Source organism: Stegastes partitus, unplaced genomic scaffold, assembly GCF_000690725.1.
Source record: "Stegastes partitus isolate 25-593 unplaced genomic scaffold, Stegastes_partitus-1.0.2 Scaffold761, whole genome shotgun sequence".
In the NCBI taxonomy this organism is placed as follows: domain Eukaryota; kingdom Metazoa; phylum Chordata; class Actinopteri; family Pomacentridae; genus Stegastes; species Stegastes partitus.
Genome location: NW_007578492.1, coordinates 75050 through 101121, shown reverse-complemented (window position 1 = coordinate 101121; position 26072 = coordinate 75050). Strand labels below are relative to the sequence as shown.

At 42.3% G+C, this 26072-nt stretch overlaps 1 protein-coding gene across 4 annotated transcripts in view; it reads right to left on the bottom strand.

The window, feature by feature from the left end:
- Positions 1 to 7543: 7543 nt before the first annotated feature.
- grin1a (glutamate receptor, ionotropic, N-methyl D-aspartate 1a) overlaps positions 7544 to 26072 on the bottom strand; it is a 38876-nt gene continuing 20347 nt past the window's right edge. For 2 of the 4 annotated variants that reach the window (XM_008291756.1, XM_008291757.1), the window contains 13 exons: positions 24876 to 24962; positions 24401 to 24536; positions 23975 to 24102; positions 20691 to 20855; positions 18952 to 19070; positions 18455 to 18567; positions 17814 to 17962; positions 17570 to 17727; positions 16816 to 16977; positions 16394 to 16503; positions 15856 to 16001; positions 10736 to 10846; positions 7544 to 7612 (listed from right to left, as the gene is read on the bottom strand). In XM_008291756.1, coding sequence (XP_008289978.1) covers positions 7544 to 7612; positions 10736 to 10846; positions 15856 to 16001; positions 16394 to 16503; positions 16816 to 16977; positions 17570 to 17727; positions 17814 to 17962; positions 18455 to 18567; positions 18952 to 19070; positions 20691 to 20855; positions 23975 to 24102; positions 24401 to 24536; positions 24876 to 24962 — 1653 coding nt within the window. The remainder of the gene's footprint in view (positions 7613 to 10735; positions 10847 to 15855; positions 16002 to 16393; positions 16504 to 16815; positions 16978 to 17569; positions 17728 to 17813; positions 17963 to 18454; positions 18568 to 18951; positions 19071 to 20690; positions 20856 to 23974; positions 24103 to 24400; positions 24537 to 24875; positions 24963 to 26072) is intronic. The other 2 variants (XM_008291758.1, XM_008291759.1) reach the window with 1 other exon arrangement.

Here is a 26072-nt window from a genome sequence, read left to right as displayed (position 1 = left end):
AACAATCCCACAGATTGGCTACGTTCAGGCTGCAGCACTTAAGGCTCAATTCAGATTTTTTTGTGAGTTCGTTCACATTTTCAATTAAATGCGACTTGTATGTGATCTGCTGTGTGAACTTCATGCGACCCAAAAGTGTCCCGCATGCGCACAAGAGGACACGACAACATCATACGCAGCGAGCATGCTCAGTGTTTACAGAAGTAAACATGGATGGTAATGGTGGAGTGTATATTTTTCACTACATTTTATCACTCCCCCGCAGTCACCTACGCCGCTACCGATGGTGGAAACAGAACTGGGACCGCTGTCTTAAACTGGCATCAGCGGCCAAATACTGCCTGTCCGTTCTGGTCACTTCCCCCGGGGTGGAAGTGCCCCCCCCGACCGCGCAGTATTCTAATATTCATTATTAATTGGGCCTAAATATCCAGAGACCATAAAGTGCTATTCAGACCAGCCCTAGTTTGTTGTGTATCAATGACGTGTAGGTCGGATAAGTGCAACCTGGGTGTTCAGACAGAAGTCACATGGCAAAAGATCCGATCGGATTTAGGGCCACTTACCTTTGGTGTCAACCAGCAGGCTCATGCACAAGTGCACTGGTCAATTAGACATGAAATCCAGCGATGCGTAGTGTTCTAACAATACACTAGTTACTATAAACAATAAATATTAACAACAAATGAGCCTTCAAGCATCAAGCCCTCCTTGCATCTCGACCTCCGTCTTGAAAATCCAACAGCCTTGCTATCCGACATCCATCCATTATCTATACACCGCTTAATCCTCACGAGGGTCACGGGGGGGCTGGAGTCTATCCCAGCTGACTCAGGGTGAAGGCAGGGGACACCCTGGACAGGTCACCAGTCTATCACAGGGCTACACTTAGAGACAGACAACCAAGCACACTCACATTCACACCTACGGACAATTTAGAATCACCAATTAACCTCAACAGGTTTTTGGACCTTGTGGGAGGAAGCTGGAGAACCCGGAGAGAACCCACACTGCACGGGGAGAACATGCAAACTCCACACAGAAAGATCCCGGTGCCCCAAACGGGACGCGAACTGACGACCTTCTTGCTGCGAGGCAACAGTGCTACCAACTGCGCCACCCTGCAGTGCTATCCGACATAAAAGAAGATTTTACATTTCGTGTCAGATTATCGAGTCACGACTGTAATGTCTATAGTTAAATATTCAAAGTAAACTAAGTGTTCACCTCCTTAAAGTGACTCAGCTGGTTCATCACAGGTGCAGCCGGTTGTTGCTTGAAGTCACACAATTAGTGAAACTGAGAGAATCAAGTGCAGTGACTGTGTTTGAGGTGATTGTAGTATAAAGACGCCCAGTCACTGGTGAGTCAGTACGACTGGATATAAATAAACCATGAAGTCAGAAGAACATCCATCATTAAAGAATAAATATGACGTGTAAACAGATTTTCACAGCAGTCCAGATGGACTCCAGTTAGTAGGATTTGTATGTAAAAGATGTTGGTAGGATGAAGGTTGATTTAATTACTTAGCATTACTTAGTGGAACTCTGTTGTCACACTGACGCAAAAGAGCATTTTTAAAGTAAATCTGTGACAAAACAGCTAAATGAATTTGACCATGACTCAACGCTGACAAGACGAAAACCTTGAGGTGGAGCTTTAGTGCTTCTAACAGGCTCTGTGTTAATGTGTGACAGCAGAGTGTGGCGAGCAAGTCTGAGCTCGTTTGCAGGATTTGCCTAATGACAAACACACATCCACTGCTAAGCTCCAGCAAACACTTACATTTCCCATGATGCAACAGCATCTTTTGTTGATTTTAACTTTCCAAACTTTCCAAATCCTGCTTGCAGAGGAATGAAACACGTCAAAGCAGGTGTTACTGATGACATTAACGATGCATCTGCTGTGTTCAGGTGAAGCCAGATGATACCTGCTTCTGTTCTCATTTCTTAGTTTGTCCATCCTCGATTTCTGTCCTCACGTCTTAGCCGATCCTACAAGTGATGCGCGGGAGGACACGAGGAGTCGACAGCAGTTAACAAAAGCAGACATCTTTACCTCGCAGCTGCTGTTTTACAGTGACGTCGATTAAAACTGACGTGAAGCTGCATCGTCTGTCCATCGTTTCATGACACTGTGCTCTATGATCCCTTACAGTATGTATTCACCTATAGGTTAATTTACAGCGTGGGAGAATGAGAGCGAAGGGACATGAGGTTTTAGTATTTATAGTGCGAAAGAGGTGTGACACAGAGGAGCATATTCTAACACAGTTTCCATGGTTGCAGCTTTTTTTCATGTCTCTTTTAATACATTACAGGTACAGAAGACACCTCTGCGAGTACACAGATCCTTTGATGAGCCTCTTCTCTACTTGAAATACACCATAGGAATCAGGATGTTCTCCGAGATGGTGTGTAAGGATCAAATTTAGAGAGACAAGGTGGCACAAAATAGAAAAATGTAGGGAGGCCTTGAAACTGAGGCAGCTAAATGGAATTAAACCGTCATTATTTTAATTATTCATTCCTCTGTATTTCCTACAGTGACGCACCAAAATGTCTTTTTGGAGAAAAAAAGCTCTCTTGGAGTTTTAAATAACCGCATTAAGAAGCAAAGATGTTAAAAGAACCGCAGCTTCGTAGAATTTATAATCCACACTCATAACAGATGCTGATATTGTTAAGTAGATAAAAATAACAACAGTCAAACAAGCAGGAAAAGCATTGACGTAAATAATATGAAATAAATCTCAGGTTAATTCCATTTAGCGGCTTAATTTAATTTCAGGATTCTGGTTCACTGCCATTTTTGAGAATTATATTTGTCAGCTATTTTATGATCTATAGATGGAAAACAACCAATATTCTGCTGGATGGATTCATTTACACGACACTGCACATCTGCACGACATGCAGTTGCATACGTTACATTTAAAATCTCTCTTAATGAGTGAAAACCTGCGATGCATAATGAAAATAAACATCATGACTCTTTGCATGTGAAGCTGTAACGCACAACTTGTCTTCATGTCAAAGGGTTCAGATCTGGACTTAAAGGACCAGCGTGCAGGATTCAGGGCCATCTAGTGGTGAAGTTACAAACTGCAGCCAGGCCTGTATAGGAGAAGCTTCGATGGCTGTCACTTCATATTAAAAACTTGGAGATTCCTGTTTAGAGCCAGTTTTTGGTGTCTGTTCTGAAACACAGTGCTGGACTCTGTTAAAGCTCCACACATCGATATGAAGGACTCATTCCAAGCTAGCGGAAACTCAATGATCCGCAGTTACAAGTGATTATGAAAACATATTAGAATATAGAATTTATGCTGATAGATCCGACACATTGGACCTTTATGATCCATTTGTCATCCTCTGGACCGATCAGCACTCGGAGTCGCATTAATCTCTCTGACAGACTGTCTGCTGCGATCAGGACTGAAGGTCAACGGACCGGAACAAATGTCTCACCTGACATTATCCTGCCTCTGACCTTTGTCGTTAATTAACAGTGACAGCTGGGCTTTAATTAATGATGACAGACGTAATTTAATTGGAGATTACACCGAGTGTGACAGGGAGCGTGTTGGTGCCGTGTCTCGTGGAGTTCAACACTGCAGGGAGGCGGCGCTTTGCTGCTAAACGACGCCAACATGCACACAGTAATGATGTTGTCGTGTTCAGCAAGTCACGTGGTTAGGCGTGTTAGCATGCTAACATGTGCTAATTAGCAGCAAACACGACTCCGGTCCTCTTGGGATTGAAAATATCTGTGTACGGTTTCATGGCAATCTCTAAGACGTTTCAACACTTTAATCTGTTAAAGAGACTCCAAAAAAAACCTAGAAATCAATATTTTTTTAAAACCTTGTTAACATGTCCATGTGGTGTTTTATAATTAGCAGAATAATCAGTCAACACCATGGCTGAGCATTTGAAACTGCAACGTTTTAATGACACAAATGCAGACCTTCAAGGTTTCATCTTTTACAAACCTTAGAACTAATTCTATCTATTTGCAAGGTGAGACTTTCTGCATCGTTCTTCTTCTTGAGAATCGAGTTCTACATCCGACAGGTATGGCTGAATTACTCTACAACAATTTGTAAAGCACATGCTGTTGGCATCAACGCCCTGTCTCACGTGAACTTGTTCTATGGCTCTTATCCAGGTTGTTTTCTCCTGACTGGATCCTTGTTTGTGTTATATCTGCTCTCAGATGTACGTCGCTTTGGATAAAAGCGTCTGCTAAATGAAGTTGTAGAATTGTAAAACAGTTTTACAGTGTTTGTGCAAAGTCAGTGGTGAGCTGGTGTGCTGGAGCTGCAGCAGGTAGTGGAGATGTGGGTGGAAAAGGACGTGAGACACGATAGATCTACACGTTCGAAAGGACATTACAGTGTTGAGGAACATCTAAGCTAAAAAAAAACATCTAAATATGGAACTTTGACACAGAGATGAGTTTTTAGGGTTAAATCAACAACTAGAGAAGAACTTTATGTTGTTGCAAATTACATAATATTAAATTCTGCTGTCATTTCTACCATTTTCACTACAAAAATGCACTTTGTTAGTCTTTAAATCTTTGTTTAGTTCCACATGGAGTAAATTATATAGTCCAAGATAATCAGAAAGAGAGACAGAAAGACGTCCCAGCTGTATAAAAGCAATAGAATAGTGAAATAATGTCTTCTATATCTATTCAAGAAACAGACAGCAATCTAATTATTCAATTTAAGTGGTGGTTCTGTTCACCTAATGAATCTAAGTCCAGTATTTACTTGTGTTTCAGCTCTTGTTAGTCTCTTATATATACATTTATATTAAGGGTATTTAAAAGCGTATTTACCGTCTACATGCAGAGAAACAAGAACTATGAGGAATCATAGCCTTTAAGCTGTATGGATAAGCAGAGTTTAAAACATTGGCTGTATTTAAACATTTTCATTAGTAAATTCAGTTTTATTATAAAAGTTCAGACAACTTAGGCTTTAATTTCTTTAAATCTAGTTTAAATCAGGGATGATTTTCACAACATGATGATCATGGCTACAAGAATTCATGATAACGATGATTTGTGATGTGTAGAGACATTTTGGGGGGAAAAAACTCCAAAAAACTAAATAACATTTACCTTTTGACAAATGAACTACAGTCAAAATACGTTTGTAGGGAGGCAGAGTGTTACTGGATAGCTAATTTAATAACTTCTCATCAGCGTAATAACAACATTACACCAATACTGCGATTTGTAAATATCATGGTTATTGCTCCACCCCAGTTTAGAAGTTTTTAATTTGAAATATTGCTATTGAGCAAAAAATACACAAAGTTTATTATCACTATGATTAGAAATTAGTCTTATTCAATAAAATAAAATAAAATAAAAATAAAAAATAATTATAAAAAAAAAACAAAAACAATGCCCTGTTTAAGAAGGCAGTTGGGTCAGAGGGGATGATTTATTAAAAATGCACATCATGCTCTGGACACAAGGCCTACTTTTTTCCTCTGTGGACTTATATTTGATCTTTTTACTCACTTTGTTATTATTTTCTTTTTGTGTTCATACTTGCGTTTTCCTGTTTTGCACCTGAACTCTGAAGACGTCACTTTGGACTTTGAGAAGTTTTCAATATTTCAAAGACAATTAATTGGGAAACAAAATACAGTCAAATTGATAATGAATGTTGTTGTTTGTTGCAAATCCAAAAACAATTAAAGCACAGGATTGGTTAGACTTGGCAATGTAAGTATATTTTATTTACAGTTGTATAAACAAGATGGTTCAATGCTTCACTGGAAAAGGTAAGAAAAACACGTGACTCCTCCCTTAAGGGATTTAAAGATGTGGACGTGTGTGTGTGTGTCTGTGTGTGTGTGTGCATGTTGTGCGATGCATGCCTGTGTATCACGACTGTTTGTGTGTTTGTAATTATAGCAGAAGACATTCTCAGCTGCAAGTCGTAGGACAAGCGCAGTACGACCTCGTCATCCTCACCTACATGGAACCAGACTCTATTTACATTTCATTCAACTTCAGTGCTGCACACGGCTCGGCTAGCTGCACCACAACACGCATCCGGGAACGAACTGAAGCACTGATTAAAGAACACATAATAAAGCATGCACAGGCCTGAACGAAGATCAGAAGCAGCCTATTGGTCCGAAACCAAAGGGCGTTTAAAAGTGGCATCATTCATCGTTTCTCTGATAAAGAAAAGAAAAGAAAAAAAAAAAGGTATTTGTGATGTGATTTCTTGGTGAAATCAGTGTATTTCCGTACAGTTTGGGAGACCCCTCAGCATAAAGTGCTACGCAGTGCCAGACACCAGAGAGGACATGATAGTCGCATGTCCACAGCAGCTGGTTTCTCACCTCCAGAAAACTGGGAAACGGCCTGTTTTTGCATCTAACCATGACTCGCGTGGAAGCTCGCAAGCCAAGCAAAGTTTTAAAAAGTCACTCCCGGCTCCTTCGTGCAAAAAGCCCTCCAGCTGGAGGAGGAGGTTTTGCACGAAGGACCGAGCGCTGGTTGGGTGAAAAACCTGGCCCTTTGATGCAACCCCTTGTGTTTTTTTTATCAAGACTGGAAATGAGAAAGACTGCTGGGGCAGGAGAGAGGAAGAAAGAGGGCGTCCCAAAACCTTTAAACATGGCTGAACATGAAAATAAAACACCAGAAACAAATTAATAAAACTGCAAATAGATGCATAATTTCTATCACTTGCTTATCTCTCTATAAATAGTAATAAAGCTGAGTTGCTAGAAATAGAAACACGTGCATTTTGTCAGATTAGTGCAAAATTAAAAGTAGGGGGAAGATACGAGTTCAATAGAATCCTTCAAAAATCCTAATAATTATCATTCAGATACATAAAGCTCTTATTCACACATGCTTTCATCGGTAGACAAGACCGTCAGTGCCGTTATTAGTGCTTCCCAATGAAAGAAATTCCTAAAAACCCTTAAAGTGTAGATAAAAACACAAGTAGATCCTATTAAAAATACTTGATCTCCATTGAAGCTTACAGTACCTCTTGTATTGCAGGATACGTCGCAACGAAATACTAGATATTACTGCGGCTTCTAGGCCCTAGTTGGAAGTGATATGCACCATAAAAACCTTGAACCAAACTAAACCTGGGCTCGCTAAAAGCTGGAAAACATCAAACATTAAGTAAAGTTTATGTGAGTAAAAGGACAAAAAACAAGTAAGTTTAAGCTAAGAATATACAGAAGGAAAAGGTCGTATATGTGAGTCGGATGGGTTCTTCTGTGCATGCTCAGGGACCCTACGAACATCTAAGAGCAGGTAATCCTGTCTTTTATAAAAAGGTGCAAGTTCAGTGTTTTTTTTTTTTTTTTTTTTCAGCCACTTCTTCTTCTTCTTCTTCCTCAAAAGCTCCGTCGGCAGGCGGTGAAATGAAAAGCTTCGGCTTCTGGCGACGAAGGGAACAAGGAATCCTTCTTCTTCCTCCCTCGTCTCATTTCCTCTCTCCTCGGGGAGCGAACCTCGGCGTCGCCCTCCTTCTCTTTTACACCACGGTGCTGACAGACGGGTCGGACAAGTTGAGTTGGCCCGTGATGTCAGTGGGTGGGTACTGCTGCAGAGGTGGAGGAGAAATAAGGAGGAGGGAGGATACATAACAGGGTGTCACTGCTTGGCAATTAGTGCAGGTTTAACTTCTTCTTATTCTTTTTTTTTTCTTTTTTTTTTGAGTTGCAATGTTAGTAAAAATTATCTAAACATTCACTTTAATTGAAGAACAGAAGGTTTCTGCAGAAGCATCAGGGTGCTCTAACCCCACTCAGGCAGACTTCCAATTTGAATTTGGCTTTGGTTGAGCCTGAGGTGGGCTAGCCGGGAGCAGACGTAAGAGGCCCCGAGTGTCTCCACAACAGCAGATTTGAATGTTTCTCAGCCCTCAGCAGCATGACGGGGTGATAATTCTCTGCCTCGGACAGGACGGACAGCTCGTTTATCTCCCCCGCGCTCGTTTTTGTTCGCATGCAGACAGGCAGCTTCTCTAATTTTAGCAGCTCAGAAGAAGAGAAGATGAGGTTTTTTTTTTTTTTGAGGAGGGCTGATTTCAAAGTGCCGTTGCGTCGGACTCTTACGTCCAGTCCCCTGCTTCTCTGTGCTTCTTCTTTTTTTAAAAGCAGAGTGCGTTGAATTATAGGCTTCTACGGTGCTGAGAGGGGAACGACGACATCCCAATTCCATGCATGTGCTTAGTTTCTATGGCAACGGTGATTTTTGCTTGAGTCTTTGACAGCAGGAAGCCATTTTTTTTTTCATTTTTTACAAGGCTGAGGCTGCTGTTTGTGCTGATGAGCAAAAAAAATATACAAAAAACAGTCAATTACACATCACTCATCTCTTTTATAATCCTGCCAATCAAAATCCCAACTGGGAAAAAAAATAAAAAACACATTGCAAATGAATATTAGCACATCAAAACAGTTCACCCGACTCAGTTTCAATTATGGTTCCTCTCGTTTTTAAGCCGATACATTCAAGCATATGAGCTTCAGAAGCTGTTATGATGCAACTAACATGCTGACGGATGGGGCAACATCCAGACTGAACCCAGGTTTTTAAAATTTCTTTTCTTTTTTTTCTTGTATTGTTAGGAATCAGAGTGGATGTTCCTCATCCCCTTGACCCGCGAGTTGCATCATCATATAGCTTACAGCCCCCATTTGGGTCTCCTCATGTCTTGTACCTTGAGGGCCTGCTAACAGCGCACCCTACCGGGGTCAAGTGGACCAGCAAAAGAGAGACACTTTCACTGACATCACAACCACAGTTAACGGCTATAAGAAGCTACTTATTCAACACAGCTACGGTGATTTTTTTTTAGTCCACGTACAGCTACAGAGAGGGTTCCTACTTCTACTGCTACTACATCTATGACAGTTGAAGTTATCAGCATGCTTGCAGAGGGAGAGAGGAGCAGTGTGGCATGTGGGTGAGGGACACTGACACTCAAGTCCATTGATATCCATTAATATAAAAGAAGAACATTTATATAAAATCAAAATAATGGTCAAAGACTGAAGATGGCAGGTCTTTCAATTAGAGCGTCTTGGGGTTTTTTTATTACTCTAAATCCTGTTTCCACTTTGTTTATAAAATGATCATTTAAGGGCTTTCAAACCAGCGTCCGAAACCCTCTTCTTCTCTTCAAACCAATTCTATTGAGAAAGCGCCCGGGGGAAGAGGAGGAAAGGTGCTTCAATGCGGTAACATCCACAGTAAAATAAAGAATAAAATAAAAAAAAGACAAGTTAACACAAGAGAAAAGAGAGAAAGACAAGGAATCAAATAAAAACACAGGATTTTACTTTGTGACTCGTTTAGCTGCCAAAGGCTACATCTCCCCTGAGAAACACAGTCAAAACACAATGTTAGTGCAAAAAGCCTCTCGGTGAAGGGTTTTCTGTGCTCTCTCCAGAGATTACTGCTGGGTTTTTTTTTTTTTACTGTTGTGTTTTTTGTAAAAGCCAGATTTGGTCAGCAACCATGTCTGGCGGAGCAGCTGGGCACAAAATGACTGCGGGTCACTGGTTTTGTCAGAGCGCTGCAAGCCTGCGTAGTACAATCTCCCAACCGCAACGAGCTTTTCAACTGAACTGTGAAGGAATGCAGGAAACCTGACACTCTCATTGTGCTGCAAACAAAAGAATCAAGCAGGGATTTATTAAAACTGCGTGAAATCGGTTCGGAAAAGAGAAGAGAATGGCTTTTAATTACGCTTGCTACACAGTGAGAGTCTAAGGCTTCACAGAGTCTGTAGCCCGAGAGAAAACAAATAATTAAAACACAACAAAAGGAGACTTTCTTCATCACCTGAAAATACACCCTGAAAGAGGCATGCACAGTTCAGACCACAAAGGACACTGGAAATTAAACAAGAATTATGATAAAGAAAATATGACAAAGCAAAAAAGGAAATCGATTAATAGAAATCCATGAGAGTAAATCCTGAAATAGACGTGTTGACACATTAGTTGTTCTTCTCAGGACGACCGGCCATCACCTTGAAAATGGATTTTTTTTTTGAAAAAAAAAAACAACAAAAAAATAAAGGACAGAACACCAGCGCATGCTTCTCAAACCATAAGCGGAAAACCAACAGCGGCCGAAACCGAAGAGGTGCAGGATTGATGCAAAGAAAACGATGGATATACGAAGGTTTCAGGCAGTCAAAAAAAGGGACAGGACGTCCACACGAATATCCACGACAGACACCCGCTCAGGTACAGCACACACACCACAACAACAACACCAAGTACAATTGCCAGAATCCACGTCCAAACCAGAGGCAGGGAGGAAGAGCAGCCCAAGACAAAACACCACTGCTTGCTTTTGTCGAACCCCCCCGACCTCCAAAATAAAAAGAAAAGAAAAAACCTGCAACGCTCCCTTTTCTTCCCAAACTCAGAGCCCAGCTGACCTGACCTGAGATCCTGCACTGACGCCCTCCAGGGCCGCAGAGGAAACTGTTAGAGTCTAAATGGTGATGGCTGATCGATGGTGAACGGACAGACACGTGGCCGCGGAGCGAAATGAGTGGACATGGGAGTCTGTCGTGGTCGGATATGGGTGGGTGGATGTCGGCAGAGAGGACAGCGAAAGAGGAAATAAAGGGGTGAAGAGACAGAGGAGGAGGAAAGAGACTGAAGATCAAACAAGGGAAGATGTTGCTTCTCCGTCTCCTTACCATGTCTTTGGAGGACCTACGTCTCTTGATGCTGGAGGCCAGGGTGGTACTGATGGACCTAAAAGAGGCTTTCTTTTTGGGGTCGGGCTCTGCTCTACCACTTTTCCTATCCTAAAATAAATATATGTAGAAACGTTATTCACGTCCTCTGGCTGGGGTCATAACCGTCCCAAAACCAAGCTCACCACCCCACCTTAGCTTTCTTTTTCTTTTTAAATTCTCTAAATGTTATTGGGAGGGTCCTTGTACAATCGACTAAAGCATTTGGAAAATGTTTAAAAAAATAAAATAAAAAAAGAGGGAGAAAGAAAGGGATAAAGCCTGTTAGATGTGAGCGTGGAAGTAGTCTGTTCAGTCTGACATGAGGGCATTGGTCTACATCTTTTTAAGCAGCATTGTCACACTTGGACGGCACGAGATGGCACAGTAGTCCTCTAGAAATGTGCGGACACATTCACTCGGCCCCTAGAAAATGCACTGGAATGAGTGATGACTAGTAAAGATGTCAGTGGGCGTGATACCTACGTTAAACTACTAAAACACCCCACCTGTAACCCGCCTGAACACACACTTTACAGTTGCGACTCCTTGGTCTGAACACACAGTTTGAAATGGATCAGCTAAACAGGCTAAGTGTGACTTCATGAAGCATCTCCGATCTACATTTCTGTCGAAAAAAAAAAGGCAAAGGAAAAAGAAGCTACCTGTACAAAGATGGCGAGCCGAATTGGTGCAATCCCTCCCTCATACCATCAGAGTGCCCCACAGCTACTCTCAGCACAATAAACTGGGTGTTTGTGTGCAAAGAAATAAATAAAAAGAGAACTCATATTAAGGTATTCTTACATCCTGAGTCTCTAGAGAGGAAGAGGGCTGCATAGGGGGAGAAAAGAAAAGTAAAATAAATTTCCATCCACCTGATCGTTATTACTTTAATCCTTAAGCAGAAGCCAAGGGAACCAAAAAAGAAATAAAAATTTAAAAATCGCTTATATTTATAAAAAATAAATAAATAAACTAGCAAAGCAAACATCCACATCCAAAGCCAGGCAGGTATAAAAAAGTTGAGAAGCTGCAGTTTCGGATGCCACTAAAAATGCATATCAAAGAGGGAAAACAACAGCGACAAAAGGTCAGTAATTGAAGCCCATTTAAGTCATTATACCTTAAAGTGGTATAATGGAAATTCACCCCACACACAAGGGAATGGGATGGAGGGTGAGGAAATAAAAATAAAATAAAAAAGATCTGAGAAGGAATGGTCGTCTACTGTAGCAGCAAAATAATAGTCTAACTGGAAGTAAAGTGCAAAAAGAAAGATTTGCAGTTGTCTTTATTTCATGATGAGGCTAAAAGATGCTACGTCTACAAAAGAAAGAAAGAAAGAAAGAAAGAAAGAAAGGAAGCGCTCTAAGATGGAGGTTAGTAAAGTAGAGATGGAGGATGGCGGTAGTAGCAGCAGAGGGAGGCCCGTGGGCTGGGCGGGGCAGTGTGGTGTGAATTTCATCATGCCAAAACGTTTTATGGATGGAGGGAAGGAATTCAAAAGGGGGGGAAAAACATAGAAGAAGTAAAAAACAAAAATAAACACAAAACAAATAGCATGACAAATCAATCCTGGCCAGCACTGGCCCCGCAGTACATCCTCGTTCATCAGGTCACATGAATAGGCTCTTTCAGGGCACTTTTTTTTTTTTATTTACCACCGTCACCCCGACAACCAGCTCGAGCAGGTGCAGACGAGAGCTGGCAGAGGAAGTGATCGGTTTTTGCTCGATTTTTTTTTTTTTTTTTTTTAGTGCAGGTAAGAGCAAATAATATTATTTTTTTTGTTCCTGTTGGAAGATGACATCTCATGTTAGTAAATGATCAGCTCGTGTATTGTTCTCAGGAAAAATCAATGCCCAAGTGACGTCAGCTCCCGTCTTTTTTAGCCTTTAGCTCTCTGACACGTCCGAGGCTGCCGCCCGGCCGCTCTGAGCCCTGATGAGGCGCTGCTGGTGCACAGTCCCGGCCATGCAGGTGCATGCTGGACCGTCGGATGAAGCGCGGCGTGGGACTCGTACAGCGACACAGCAGCCACCGTTAGTCCGGCATCATTATACACCACTGTTATGGTCACGCAGCAGGGCTTTTATCACACTTTGTTCTCGTCCCAAACCGACACCGGTTTCAGTCTCGTTCAGACAGTGCACTTCTGAGTAACGTCTGTTGTACCAAGCTAAAAGGCCACCAGAGATGCTACAAACATAAAGTTGAACATAAAGTGATGTAAATCTTTATAATGTAAATTTATAGATCAGAGTTCGCAAACATCCACCACAGAAGTTCACACAGTTGCCTGCATGAGCATTTTCGCTCATGCATGTCTGTACACCTTGATGAAGAGTTGAACACAACAGCATCATTCACAGTCCTGTTGAGTCCTGTTCACTCCCAGACATTTGTGAGAAACAAACCGTAGCTGAAGAAACTTTTTTTTTTGTCCAATTTTACACTTCTCTGTAAAGAAAGCATCACTTTCAAGATGTAAAATGGTGTTTAAATCAGCAATAACTGAGAGAAACAAGCTGTGAATACAAAACCAACACGTTATCACCATTGCGATGACATTAACCAAGCAGCAGAGAGCAACAGATACAGAGCAACATCAGCAGTCATTTAGATATTCATGCTTGTGAATGTAGGTTTAACATTCGCTCTTCTCGTAGCTCTGATTTGGTCTCCTCCAGCTCTAACGAAGAACAGCTTCTCCACTATTTTCGCCGGCTGTCATTTGTTGCTGAGTGCAGGCAGTTACATTCAAAACAAGGTGATAAATTTACATCATAAAGATTTAAATCACTTTAAAAATGTGGGCACAAACCCTACCCAGATACAGATATGCGAATTTGAGCACCTCTACATCTCTGTGGCTCCACTATCTTATGCATGCAGTTCAAACACAGCATGCACTTTTACAGCATCTCTTTGCAAAAGACTGTAAAAGCAGCAGCGTGTGGTGTTGCAGTCAATGAACTTACAGTTAGAGGGCTTTTGAGCATTAACAGCATGTGGAGATAATGTCATAAAATTGACAGATTTAGTCAGATGTGCACGTTCTCTGAAGTTACGTCTGTTTGAAGGTCTGTGAGTGCACAGTCCTGCACAGTGCTTTGTATAAAACACCAACCTGAGGCCGTATATATGTGTTTAAGCACATAGTTACATACAACACACATACAAGCAGTCAGAATGATGCCAACAATGGAAGTCCAGGTTTCAGTGCTTGCTGTGCTAAGGAAGGAGGAGGCCACATAAACTGTGATCTTTCCATTGTGGGGACTCTGTGTTCCACATAAACCAAGCTGTCGTTTTGAGTTTGTGAAAATTGAATCACTGTGAGTAATCAAATCAGTGAAGCCAAAGAGTATGAATAAGATCCCGAATAATGTTCACGCAGAACAGATTGGATTAGCTCAAACTTCTTGCGGCGCGATTTGCATGAGACGCCATTACGACGGTTATCGTCGGGGCAGTGAAGATCGTGTCCGTTATTTTAGCTCCGGGGCTCACGGTGACGTCAGTGAGCGGGATGAGCATGCATGAGCTGTCTTTGTTCAGCGGCGCAGAGGGATCATCGAGATCATCATGATCATCACTGACATGGATCTAAATTACACTGGTCTGGGGGCAGTTTAGTGTGTCCCTCTCCTTTCTTAGTGATGCCCCCTGCATGCATTTGCCTGCTGTATGCGCCTAGAGAACACAAACATCCATATGAGGACACACAGTTACACACAGTTGGATGGTGGACACTCTCAGAAGGACATTGATTTGCTGACAGGCACTTGTGATCATCATACTGTACCTTCCTCCAGCCCTGCTGTCACATTTCAGCAGGGCCGAAACACTCGCTCAAGGCTTACAGAGACACAGCGACAGGCTGCCAGGGCCACATTACACACTCACAGCGTGATTGGCCATCAAGTGTGGAGACCCTGTACCTCCAAGCTATCCAATTAGGGAGGGAGCAAAGTTTTGTGGGGATGGAGGAGGAGGAGGAGGAGGAGGTGGGGTGCTCCGACGCTTCACAGCCGAATTGATTGCATTGTGGTACAGGGGCAAATCATGTTCTTCAGTGGCTGAGCAGAGGAGCTTATCCCTTGATTAAAGCCCAAATGGCAAGTTCACTCAAATCCTAGTGGTGTTTCGCCACGAAAATGCCGAATTCCTTTCACCTCCATTTCAAAGTATTAAAAATGAGACACCACTAGAGCTAACATGAGCATTTCCTGTGAAATTTGGGTGAACTGACCTTTAAACTGAAGCCTGTTTAGGCAGGAAGGGCCACACGAAGCCTCTGGCATGCATGTTTTTTACACTCTTATTTGGTGTCTGCATTATGTTGTACAGATATGCAGACACCGGGAGGGTCACTGCTGTGTGATTTTGCCAGGGCATTGATTTTGCTCTTTATGCTCTACTTGTATTTTTAGCTCCTGGCTGCTGTTAGTATTGCCGCCAGACTGAAGGAAATCAATGGTGGCGCAATCAGCGTGCGTCAACTGCACAGTAATCATCGTTATGACTGTCTTCATAATGCTTCTGGCTGGTTTCTTTTTGTTGGCTTTCCTTATACGCATCATATGACCTCATGAAGTATACAGCGCCACAGCAGCAGCAGCTTAGAACCACTAGTTCATGCCATGGACGTGGGTGGAGGAGTTTTAAATTTGAATTTCCATCATATTGGAGGGTCACGAGGCTCATTATCTTATCTAACAGCGAGAGGTGACATGGGGGTGGAAATGGCTCTGCTACATACTAATGAGGGAGTTCCAGCCACCGCTTGACTTCCAGAAGCTTCCTTACTGTCCTGCAGGTAGACACAAGAGATACGAGTACAGTCGGCCTCTGTTAAGACCTACAGGGCGGCCACTCTGGATGCCTTGCATTGCATGTATGAAGGCATCAGAGATCACAGGTTCTCGCGTGTGATCTGGCTGAAAAATAAAAGGCTCCTAGAGAGGCTGAAAGACAGAAATCAACCCGCATGAGAAAGAGGCTTTGCTGGCTCTCTTGCACCCCAGTTTGGGCCCTTCCACCCCCCCACCCCGGGCACAGGGCATCGTTCCTACCTGCAAGTTCTTCCTCCAGACATTGACGGCCGCAAAGGCCAGCTGCATCTGCTTCCTGCGGGCGTCTTTATGGCGCTTATAGGCGATTTCGATGAAGATGAGGAAGATCCCTGCTGCAATGCCTCCAGCCACCAGCATGAAGACACCTGCAGGGGAGGGACAGACGAACAGAAAGAGGGCAGAGACGGAGACATGTGAGCCGCCGGTCTACTACTCCGCCGCTCCCACTGAGCATGAATGCGTGGTCAGCCTGTCATGCTCAGTGGTCGCCTCGCCTTTTCTCAACCAGCTCCAGACGGCGGCTGCAAACCACACAATATTAATAGAAGACCACAACCGCACAAAGTCACAGCACAAGATACTGTACGGCACACTTCCACAGAGCACCCACGCTGACACTAAAACAACGATTTTCTTTTTTTTTTTTTTTTTTTTTTTTTTTTTTAAAGGTATTGGACAAAAAAGGTCTACAGTACCTTACCACTGCAGTTTTTGTCCAATCACTTTTAACGCTTTCGCTACGCCATAAGGACCATACCTGCCATGTTTTCAAAGGTGAGTGTGGCTGGGGCATTGCTCCGTGAGTCACACTCCTGGTATCTCACCCAGGTTTTATCTAGGTCTTCCATGAAGCCGTTCTCATGAGAACTGCAGGGGGTCAGGGGTGGTGGGGAGAGAGGTGACAAAGTTAATAAAATGCCGCAAAGGACGGAATCTTTGAGCCGCTCACTCCCAGATAGCAACACAAGTGAAACACAGACAAGTGCACTGACAAACAAGCATAAACTTGACAGACAAACAGACAAACAGGGCAGGAGAGGGGAGATACAGAGAGAGATGCGACATAAGGCAATGTATTGGATGGCTGTAAATGGTCAATACGTGACCAAGAAATCATATCGATAAGAAACAAAGAAAAAAAAAAGTCATACGAGTAATGCAGCTTCGGCTGGGACAGACCTGAGAATGGCCAGGGACACATTCTGTTTCCAGGGGCTGTCCTTGCGCATGCCTATGCCAAAGCCCGAACGGAAAAACAGCTCTCCCGTGGTCACCAGGTCGCACTTCTGCGAGGCTTCAAACTCCAGCACCGCAGAGTCCCAGATGAAAGCATGCAGCTTGCTGTGGGGGAGGGGGGGAGGGAGGAGGAGGAGGAGGGAGGAGGAGGAGGAAGGAGGAAGGAGGGAGGAGGTAGGAGGGAGGAGGAAGGAGGAGGGGAAGGAGGGGGTTACGGTGCAACAGTACAATGATTTACATACACATTTACGGCTCCCACCCCGCTCTCTCTCGCACACCAAATCGTGTGTGTCATTCAGCGTTTACCAGCAATTCTCTACCGCTGCTTATGGCCCAAATGAAATCCAATGCCAGATGGGTGAGGGCGCGTCCCCCATTGGATTCCCCCAATCTCAAAGATGTTCGTCTGGGTACAACCTGAAAAAGGGTGCTCCTGGACTCATTGTTAGCTCAACCTCACACTGGTGTCAGTGCTGTCGACACGTCCACACCTGCCGCTGTCCCTGGACCGCTGCCTCGGCTGGGCGATGGGCCTGAATCAGAGGGAGAGTCGCAGTAACTCCTGCCACTTCCACCTGGTCCGGAGGTCCATGTCCCTTCCCCCTGAGCTAACTGCACTGGCCCTGCTCTACGTGCCTGATGGGTTGAGCAGCCGGCCGCCATGTGCTCTGGTCGGCCCGGCCTGGCCGAGACTCACTTGTCACGCACGGCCTGGATGGCCTCGGCGGCACTCTCATAGTTGTGCTTCTCCATGTGGCGGTACATGGTGCTTAGCTCCACCTGCCGCCGGAAGTAGATGTCCACGGAGCTCTGCTTCACCGTGGCGTAGATGAACTTGTCGGATGGGTTTCGCAGCTGCACGAACAAACAAGGACAAACATTTGAGCATTGGCTATTGATAAATTCCAACTGTGGAGCAATACGGTCTTCGTGTCACCCACCCTTGGGTCATTAATGCCGGTGATGCGCTCCTCAGGCCGGTCCAACACCAGGAAGGCAGCCAGGTTGGCAGTATAGGAAGCCACAATGATCATGGCAAATCCAGCCCACACCATACCGAGGATTCTCGCTGAGAAGCTGCGCGGCGCACCTGTGCGGTGAGTTCAAGTTTTGAGTTTCAGCTCAGTAACTTTCCATTTCCAATAGGATTAGTCTCGTCGAAAGGCTGAAGACAGTCTTTCCTTTTGAGCCAAATCTCAGCACTGCGACTTCTGCTATAAGTCCTATTCCCAACAACAACTTGTAATGAATCCTTAATAAACTCCTGACCAAAAATATGCCCCACTAAAGTAACAAACACTGAAAAAAACAAAACAATACCGAGGACAAATGAAACAAGCAAAGGAAACATGTATAAACTGATAAAAGACAAACTCCACCAAAGCCTGTCTGCACAAAATGTGATTTGAAAGCGATTAATTTGTCATCCTCAAAGCAAAACAAGACAGTGAGGCAACACCTGGCGCCACAAACAGTCTTGATTTTGGTCCTTTCACAGCAGAAAAGCTGTTCAAAGACTAGAATACAGCGGTCCAGTGTTCTCTGTGAAGGAGAACATGTACCGGTTGGTTTTCTGTCTCACCTTCTCCAATACCAGAGTTCAGCAACACTCCCCAGGAGAACCACATGGCAGATGATAAGGTGAGGGCGTCTTCTTCTTCTTCTTCACTATTTACTTTAAATCTTCCAAACGGGCTAGAGGGGGAAGAAAATTGGGAGGGTGGCAAAAAATAGAGTGAGAAATCGCCGAGTACTTGTAGTGGAGGAAAACCCTGGCGGCCCCAGGCAGAGAGGGGAACTGAACATGAGTGAGCGAAGCAACACAAAGAAAGTCCCGAGAAAGGAAAAGAGGCTAAAGACTGCGGCACAACGACAGAGCGGTGGGATGACTGGAGCCAATCTTCACCTCTGTCTGCCTTGTTGTCCACACCGAGGGAAGATCTGCAGAGCTCAGGAGTGCATGTACACATACTTGGAAACACACACCGAATCAGTCGTGAATGCACATGTACGGTAAACACACATATGGACGCACACTCACACACACACACACACACACAAACTGGTCCCCCTTTGTACCTGAACCGGTCTAGTAGGTAAAGCATCACCGCCACCACATGCACCGAAAGACCCACCAACAGCCACAGCGTGCTTTGGAACGGCTGCATAAATGAGTCCAGTGTACTGCGAGGGATTTCCTGGAAACACACACACCGCAGGATGTTATCGATTGACAATAAATAACTTTAGATTGTTATATATTACAGACAAACACAAACGGAACTACCGGCCTATTTCCAAACTCTGTGATTTCCTGCTATTCCAGGCACAATTTGGTATCTTTATATATCAGTATGGGTTCAGAATAAGAAAACAATCTCTGAAAACTTGTAATAAATGTGTGAATTTGCCACAGGTGGCATTTTTTGGCAACGAAAGATGCTGACAGGCTGCACAACCTCATAACAACAAACAGAAAAATGCAGCAGCTCTTCGTGAACTATTATAATAAAATATGGAAATTAATGAAAATGAATAGATAACTCGATTTATAAATCATATTTCCACTACTGGTCAGGTGCATCTGAAATGAGAGGGCTGAAAACATTGCCACGAGCCTTTAGAGGAAGGTTGCACGACAGCAATGATACCTGCATACAAACTTAACTCCCATTTTCAGAGAAATGATGAACCAAAGTGTGTATTTACTAACTTTGATCCCCATCAGCCACTGTAGAAGGTAGAACTTACTCTTTTAAGGGTCCACACAATAAGAACAGCAGACTTTGCTGTGTTGTCATTGACCTCGGATGTGTCTCTGCTCCGCATAATGTAAAAGGATACAGATAAGATCCTAGTGCATAATGCAATCTGTCAACATTTATTAGCTAGATTTGATAAGTGTAATTCAGTTATTCTTTGTTAAAAAGAATAGATATTCATGATGCCTTTCTTTCTGTCTACAGTCGTCATTTCAGACTATCTTCCTGGGACTTGAATCACTTGAATCCTTTTATGATTTTATGACTCGCCACAATTCAAATTCAACACATCTTGAGTACATCTCAATGGTAGATATCGACAACACCTATAAAAAGTATTCACCTGCCTTGGAAGTTTTCCCCTTTTATTGCTTTCCAACATTAAGTCATAGACAAAATAATTTGGCATTTTTGGCTACACTTTCGTTGAGTGACCCTTTTCCTTTTAAAGCCTTCCAGTGCCTGCTGCCGAGAAGCATCCCAGAATAATGATGCTGCCACCACCGTGCTTCATGGTGGAGATGGTGTGTTCATGTTGATGTACAGTGTTACCGCAATAAAAACGGAAACTTCAAAGTCACTGTAGGTTGTCCTCTGTAGATATCGTAAATTAAGTTTGAACTGGTCAGAATGATGTCGTCAGTATCTTAAGTTGGGTATAACTAATTCTGTCTGGTCAAGAAGTAATTACAGATATCTTGAATTAGAGTTTTAACAAGGACAAATGACGCTGCAGATGTCTGAAGCTGTGTCACAGCTGCAGCAGATGAGAGGTCGGGCTTTACAAACATACTATAGCACTGCAACCACCGTGTCAGAGCAGCCATGGCCAAAATTGTTGTAAAGTTCGATCACAAGTCTCTCATGGATGAAGCTTTTATTCTCTACACACTCTTTGCTGTTAAGTTTTATCTATTTCATGGCCTTTTCTAACAGTCATTACTTCTGCTCACGCTGTTGTAATACCTTAAATGTTGGAGGACACCACAAGTGAGCAACACTTGAACCTCCCTAGGGGTTGTTTGACTTTTACAGAAAACCAAAAATGCCACCTACCTTTTTAACAAGGATCGTGAGGCCTTGATATTTGAACGGTTTGGAGAACTCGATGTACTGGGCTCGCTCATTGTTTATAGTCAGCGGGGCTACGATCATGTCAGCCAGGCCTCCCAGGAGCTCCCCCATCATGCCATTCCACTCTTTCTTGTTGCTGTTGTTCACCTGGAGTCCCAAAAGCAGAGTGTGAACAGAAGAATCAGCTATCATCCTGCTGTTGTCTACACCACAGAATGTTTCCGGGCTTTGAGGATTTGAGTTAAGCCAAGCAGGGATACAAGTACTCAGCATGCTTCATATCTCTGAAATTGTGTCTGTCTTATCAAAAGAGAGCTTGCTGTTCTCTGTAATTTAGAATACCATGCGCTGTAGAACACCAGAAGTGTGGAAGAGTGAGTTCATGCTGTGCCTGCAGAACAGGGTTTGTATGGATGAATGTTTTGTTGCGTCCAAGCAGGTTTTCATTTTATTGTCTGTCGTTTCTGCTCTATATCTGCCTTGTCGTACGTCTGATAATGATCGTTCAGTATTGACTTGTATTACAAAATCATGCTGCCATTTTGGATATAACAGTGTCAAAAGAGATTTTAGTCTCAAGAGATTTCTCTGCTTTAAAAGATGACAAATAAGAAAAAAAAATACTTGGAAAAAAGATTGGTATGTGGCATTGATGGTGCAACTAATGCTAAATATAGTATGAAAGGAAGGTTTAGAAATACTGGTGTATCGATAGCTATGAGTAAAAATGGGAATTCTGTATACACTGTTTAACTTTGTTTGACGCTTTTTTGCTAACAGAAGTTAAATAAGTATCAAACATTCATGTAAACCGCTTTAAAATACAGCCACAGTTCAAAAAAATTAACTACATTTAAAAATGAAATTGTGCTTGCCAACAGTTTAACCCTAAAACAACAACTTCTGCATAAAATATACAACTTTTGCCAAGTAATACCATAAATTATTAACTGAAATTAATCTTAGCTTAAAAACAATATACAACTTTTGCCAAGTAATACCATAAATTATTAACTGAAATTAATCTTAGCTTAAAAACATTACATGTAAGCTGGCATTTGGTGCTGGCCAACTGTTAGCTTAAAAAACTAGCAATTTACACCAAAAATATACAACTTTTGCCAAGAAATACCATAATTACCATTGCAAGATAAACCAGTGTTAGCTTAAAATGTTAGCTATGTGCTAATATTTGGGGCTGGCCAACTGTTTGCCTAAAACAGACAAGTAATACAGAATTTATACAACTTTTGGCAAGAAATACCATAAGCACCACTGTTAGCTAAACTAATGTTAGCTTAAAAATGTTAGCTATGTGCTAATCCTTGGTGATGGCCAACCGTTAGCCTAAAACCAACAATTTACAGAGAAAATATAAAACTTTGCCACGAAATACCATAAATATTATTGTTAGCTAAACTAGTGTTAGCTTAGATATGAGCTAGAAGCATTAGACACCTGCTCATATTTAGTGCTGGCCAAATGTTACCCAAAAAACAAACAATTTACACAGAAAATATATACTTTGTGCCACGTAATACCTTAATTATTATTGTTAGCTAAACTGGTGTCAACATAAAGACATATGCTATTAGCCAATGTTAGCTGCTGGCCGAACTGTTGCTTAAATATGAACAACTAACACAAAATATATACCTTTTGCCAAGAAATACTTTAATTATTATTGTTAGCGAAACATTTGTTAGTGTAAAGACACTAAATATGAGCTAATATTTGGTGCTGGCCAACTGTTTGCAACAATTTACACAGAAAATATACAACTTTTACCAAGAAATACCATTAGCATAAGCTAGTGGTAAACAGCATTGTTAGCTCGAGCTGGGGTTAGTTTAAAACATTAGCTATGCAAACTAATATTTTCTGCTAACCAACTGTTAAGTGGAGGTTCATTTGTTGTAAATATATAAGTAAATCAGCAAACTATTGGGAGGATGTTGCGTATAAAAGGCTGTGTCTCCAAGTAAAACCTGAATTTGTTGCAAAGATATTAAGGAAAGGTGCATAAAAGGACAGTCTGGGTTCATTCACAAATTCACAAAGGTGTCCCACTTGAGCAATGCAAGGTTAGGTTATATATAGCTCATTCTAATGGGGCATGTGTCCTATTTTTTAAGCACAAAGGCAAACCTTTTCCCAGGGGGGTTAATGAAAATGAATGAACTCTGCCAAAACAAGAAATCTTAAATGTGTGCGTATGTATGCCTTTTTCCACTTTCATGCATCACTGAACAGATAAGGCAGCGGAGCAGTAAAAGCATCTTTTGGAAACAGGACAGCTTGTTTATATCATTTTTAAAATCAAAGGTTCTGCAAAAGTTTAACCAGTATAATCCAATGCACAGATTATAATCAGGAAAATAACAAGCATCTAAAAAGAACTACCATGGGAAGCACTGTGCTGCATAGAAACAGCTCCAGCAAAGTCAGAAATAAACATGATGAAATCTCACTGGCACTCGTGGCCTTTATCTTAATTATTCTGAAGAATAGGACAGACAAAATGAGTAATTCTCTGAGACGGCAAATGAATTTCTAATTATAAAATAAGCTCTTAACAGCAGCAGGAAACACTATGCAAAGACACCAGGACTAGAATTTGCAAAGCAGATCTACATGTGACCAGCGTTTTAAAAATCTGTTATTGTTGATTGGTATCATATCCATTTTCCATCTATGTTAGAGTAATTGTGTGTCCCCTAGTTTCCTACTAATAGTGTTCACATATGATAACCATATTGCTAATTAGAATAAATCTTTTATCTGCTTGTTTTTCAAGCTGCACAGAGAAATCTGTTAAAGACAAAAGCTCCTTAATGAAGAACAACTGAATGAAAACTTCCTGAGATAATTTAGTTTGACAACACTTTACTTTTACTGCCCTGAAGAAATATTCTCTCTTTTTTTTTCTCTCTGGTATATTTTCAAATTGGTTGATGTGATATTATATTTCTTTCATATTACAGCTCGCTGTCACTTTCAAATTGCCTAAAATATGTCATGCTGATTGCTGCTTGCCTTGTGCAGACATTCAAAAACTGGCACTAGATCAGTCACGATTAGCAAATTCCTCCCACTCTACATTTCATATCTGTGGGTCTGACTGCTTATCAGTTCATTTCTCAACAGTTAGTGCGATCAGCGTTGCTAGTAAGATAAGAGAAACCTATTAAAAACATTAAAGTTATTCATGCATCCAGTGCTACATGCAAAAACATGGCTTTTTAAAAAAAAAAAAAAAAACTTACGCGCTCCTGAGTTCCAAACTTTCCATCAGCCACCAGATGCACTTCATAGGTGAAGTTCATGGTCATAGCCAGCTTGATCAGCAGATCAATACAGAACCCATAGCAACATTGGGGCACAATTGGGCGTCCTGTAACAAGAACAGCAAAGTTTGCAAGTTACAAAGAGTCCAGAAGAAACGTGTTGTTGTTTTTTTTGTTGTTTTTAATCCAAAGGCGGCGCACGTAGACTGAACAAAATGCGTGACACAGTGGTGCACTGCAGACGAGCACACTCAGCCGCACTGCACACGCTCACGTCACTCATTCTGAATGGCTACATGCATACATATATAGATACCTACTGCATATATATGTATGCATCTCCAGTGGGTGGTTGGCGGGTGCACTAGAAGCACAGTGACAATATAAACGTCCCTGATAGGTTACCTGGGATGGTCTCATTGGGCCCAGTGCAGATAACCTTTTTAATTAAGACTCCATTTAATGTCATTTCCTCCTTGCATGTTCCATCCGGCATAGTGGGCTTCACATACACAAATGGCTCCTGGTGTATCGTCACTATCTACGAAAACATAGGACAGAAAGCTGTTTATCACATAGTCGGAGCTGAATCTGGTCCAGCCCTCGAGTGCAAGAAAATACCCAAGAAGACAGACTGCCAGATACACATGGACACACAGGGACAGACAGGTGAACGTAAAAACACTGACAAGGTTGCAGATGAGAGGAGATAAAAGTCAGAGGAAATACATCAGCGCTGCTTTTATGAACATGGATTAACTTCACTCGCTCTGAGAAAGGGATGTCGGTGCACTGTCCGTCCAGAGCAGATCGGCTCAGGGACGTGCTCGATCTGTGTCGACACGAATGTCACATCGCAGCAGCAAAGTGAAAGCCCCACCTTTAATCGAGTAGACATCTGGAAGCCCTGTGGTTTCTCCGTCTCGCCTCCGGGCCAGATGATCTTCCGCTGATTGTTCATTACCACCTGCGGGGATGCCACACACATATACGGTATTATAGGTGAGTGCTGACAGAAGGCGTGCTGCTGATGAGGCTCCGACGCTGTGGGTGAGCATCACTAATGAGTCAGCTTTATATAACCACAGCTCAGCGGTTCCTTTATTTATCGCGTTCACCTCTGACTTGTTCATTGTACCTGAGGGCTTCAGGAACTTATTATTCTTACACCTATCACCGGGGAGGCAAAGTGCTGATCCTCACAGTCCTCACTCTCTGCCTGGCCCATTTAAATAACCTACAATAGAGAGGAATGGGATAGAGGTTTACAAAGTGACTGCAACACAATATTAAATATCTTCTGGAGCTTGCAGCCGCATCTCGCAGCTGACGGGGTTGTAAAGAAGTCATAACACCTCAGCAAACACTTACTAAAGAAGGATTTTCATGCTCAAATCACATAGATTATAGAATATGCATACATTAAAGCCAAACTCGTGACTGCCCTTAATAGAACTGTGGTTGTTTCTTGCATTCGTCACTGCTCTTTCACAGCGGGGGCTCTTGGCATGACGTGGTGGAATAACTGGCAGCCCGAGCCAGAAGATCGACCTGAAAGCTTAGTTTGTTCCGTGTGAAATGGCGAGATATTTTTTCTTCATCTATATTTCATGCCAAGCGTTTATGAAGTGCTTGAGTCAGTTTCATTTTAGCATAAAATAAAGCTCACCGACACTTTTAATGACCACGTATATCATGGCAGGCTTGAGTTTCCAGTGACAGCTATACCTCGTAATTCTCAAAGATGAATCATAAATACACATGCATCTTCGTCACAAAAAGCAATCATGCATTTTGGTTCTTTGACAGATTTAATACAGGTACTCTGGAAATACGACAAAATCTGCTGGGTCAAAAATATACATACAGCAACACTAATATTTTGTTACATGTCATTGACGTGTAAATGGCAGTTTCACCTCAAGTTAAGTCAGAACTTTGGGAAAACCAGTCTAAAACCGTAATTTTTAGCCTGATTTGAAATGAAATGAAATGAAAAATACTTTATTTATCCCAGAAGGGAAATTCAATATTGTAAAAGCTCGCTTTTTTAAAATTTAATTTATTATTAGTTATT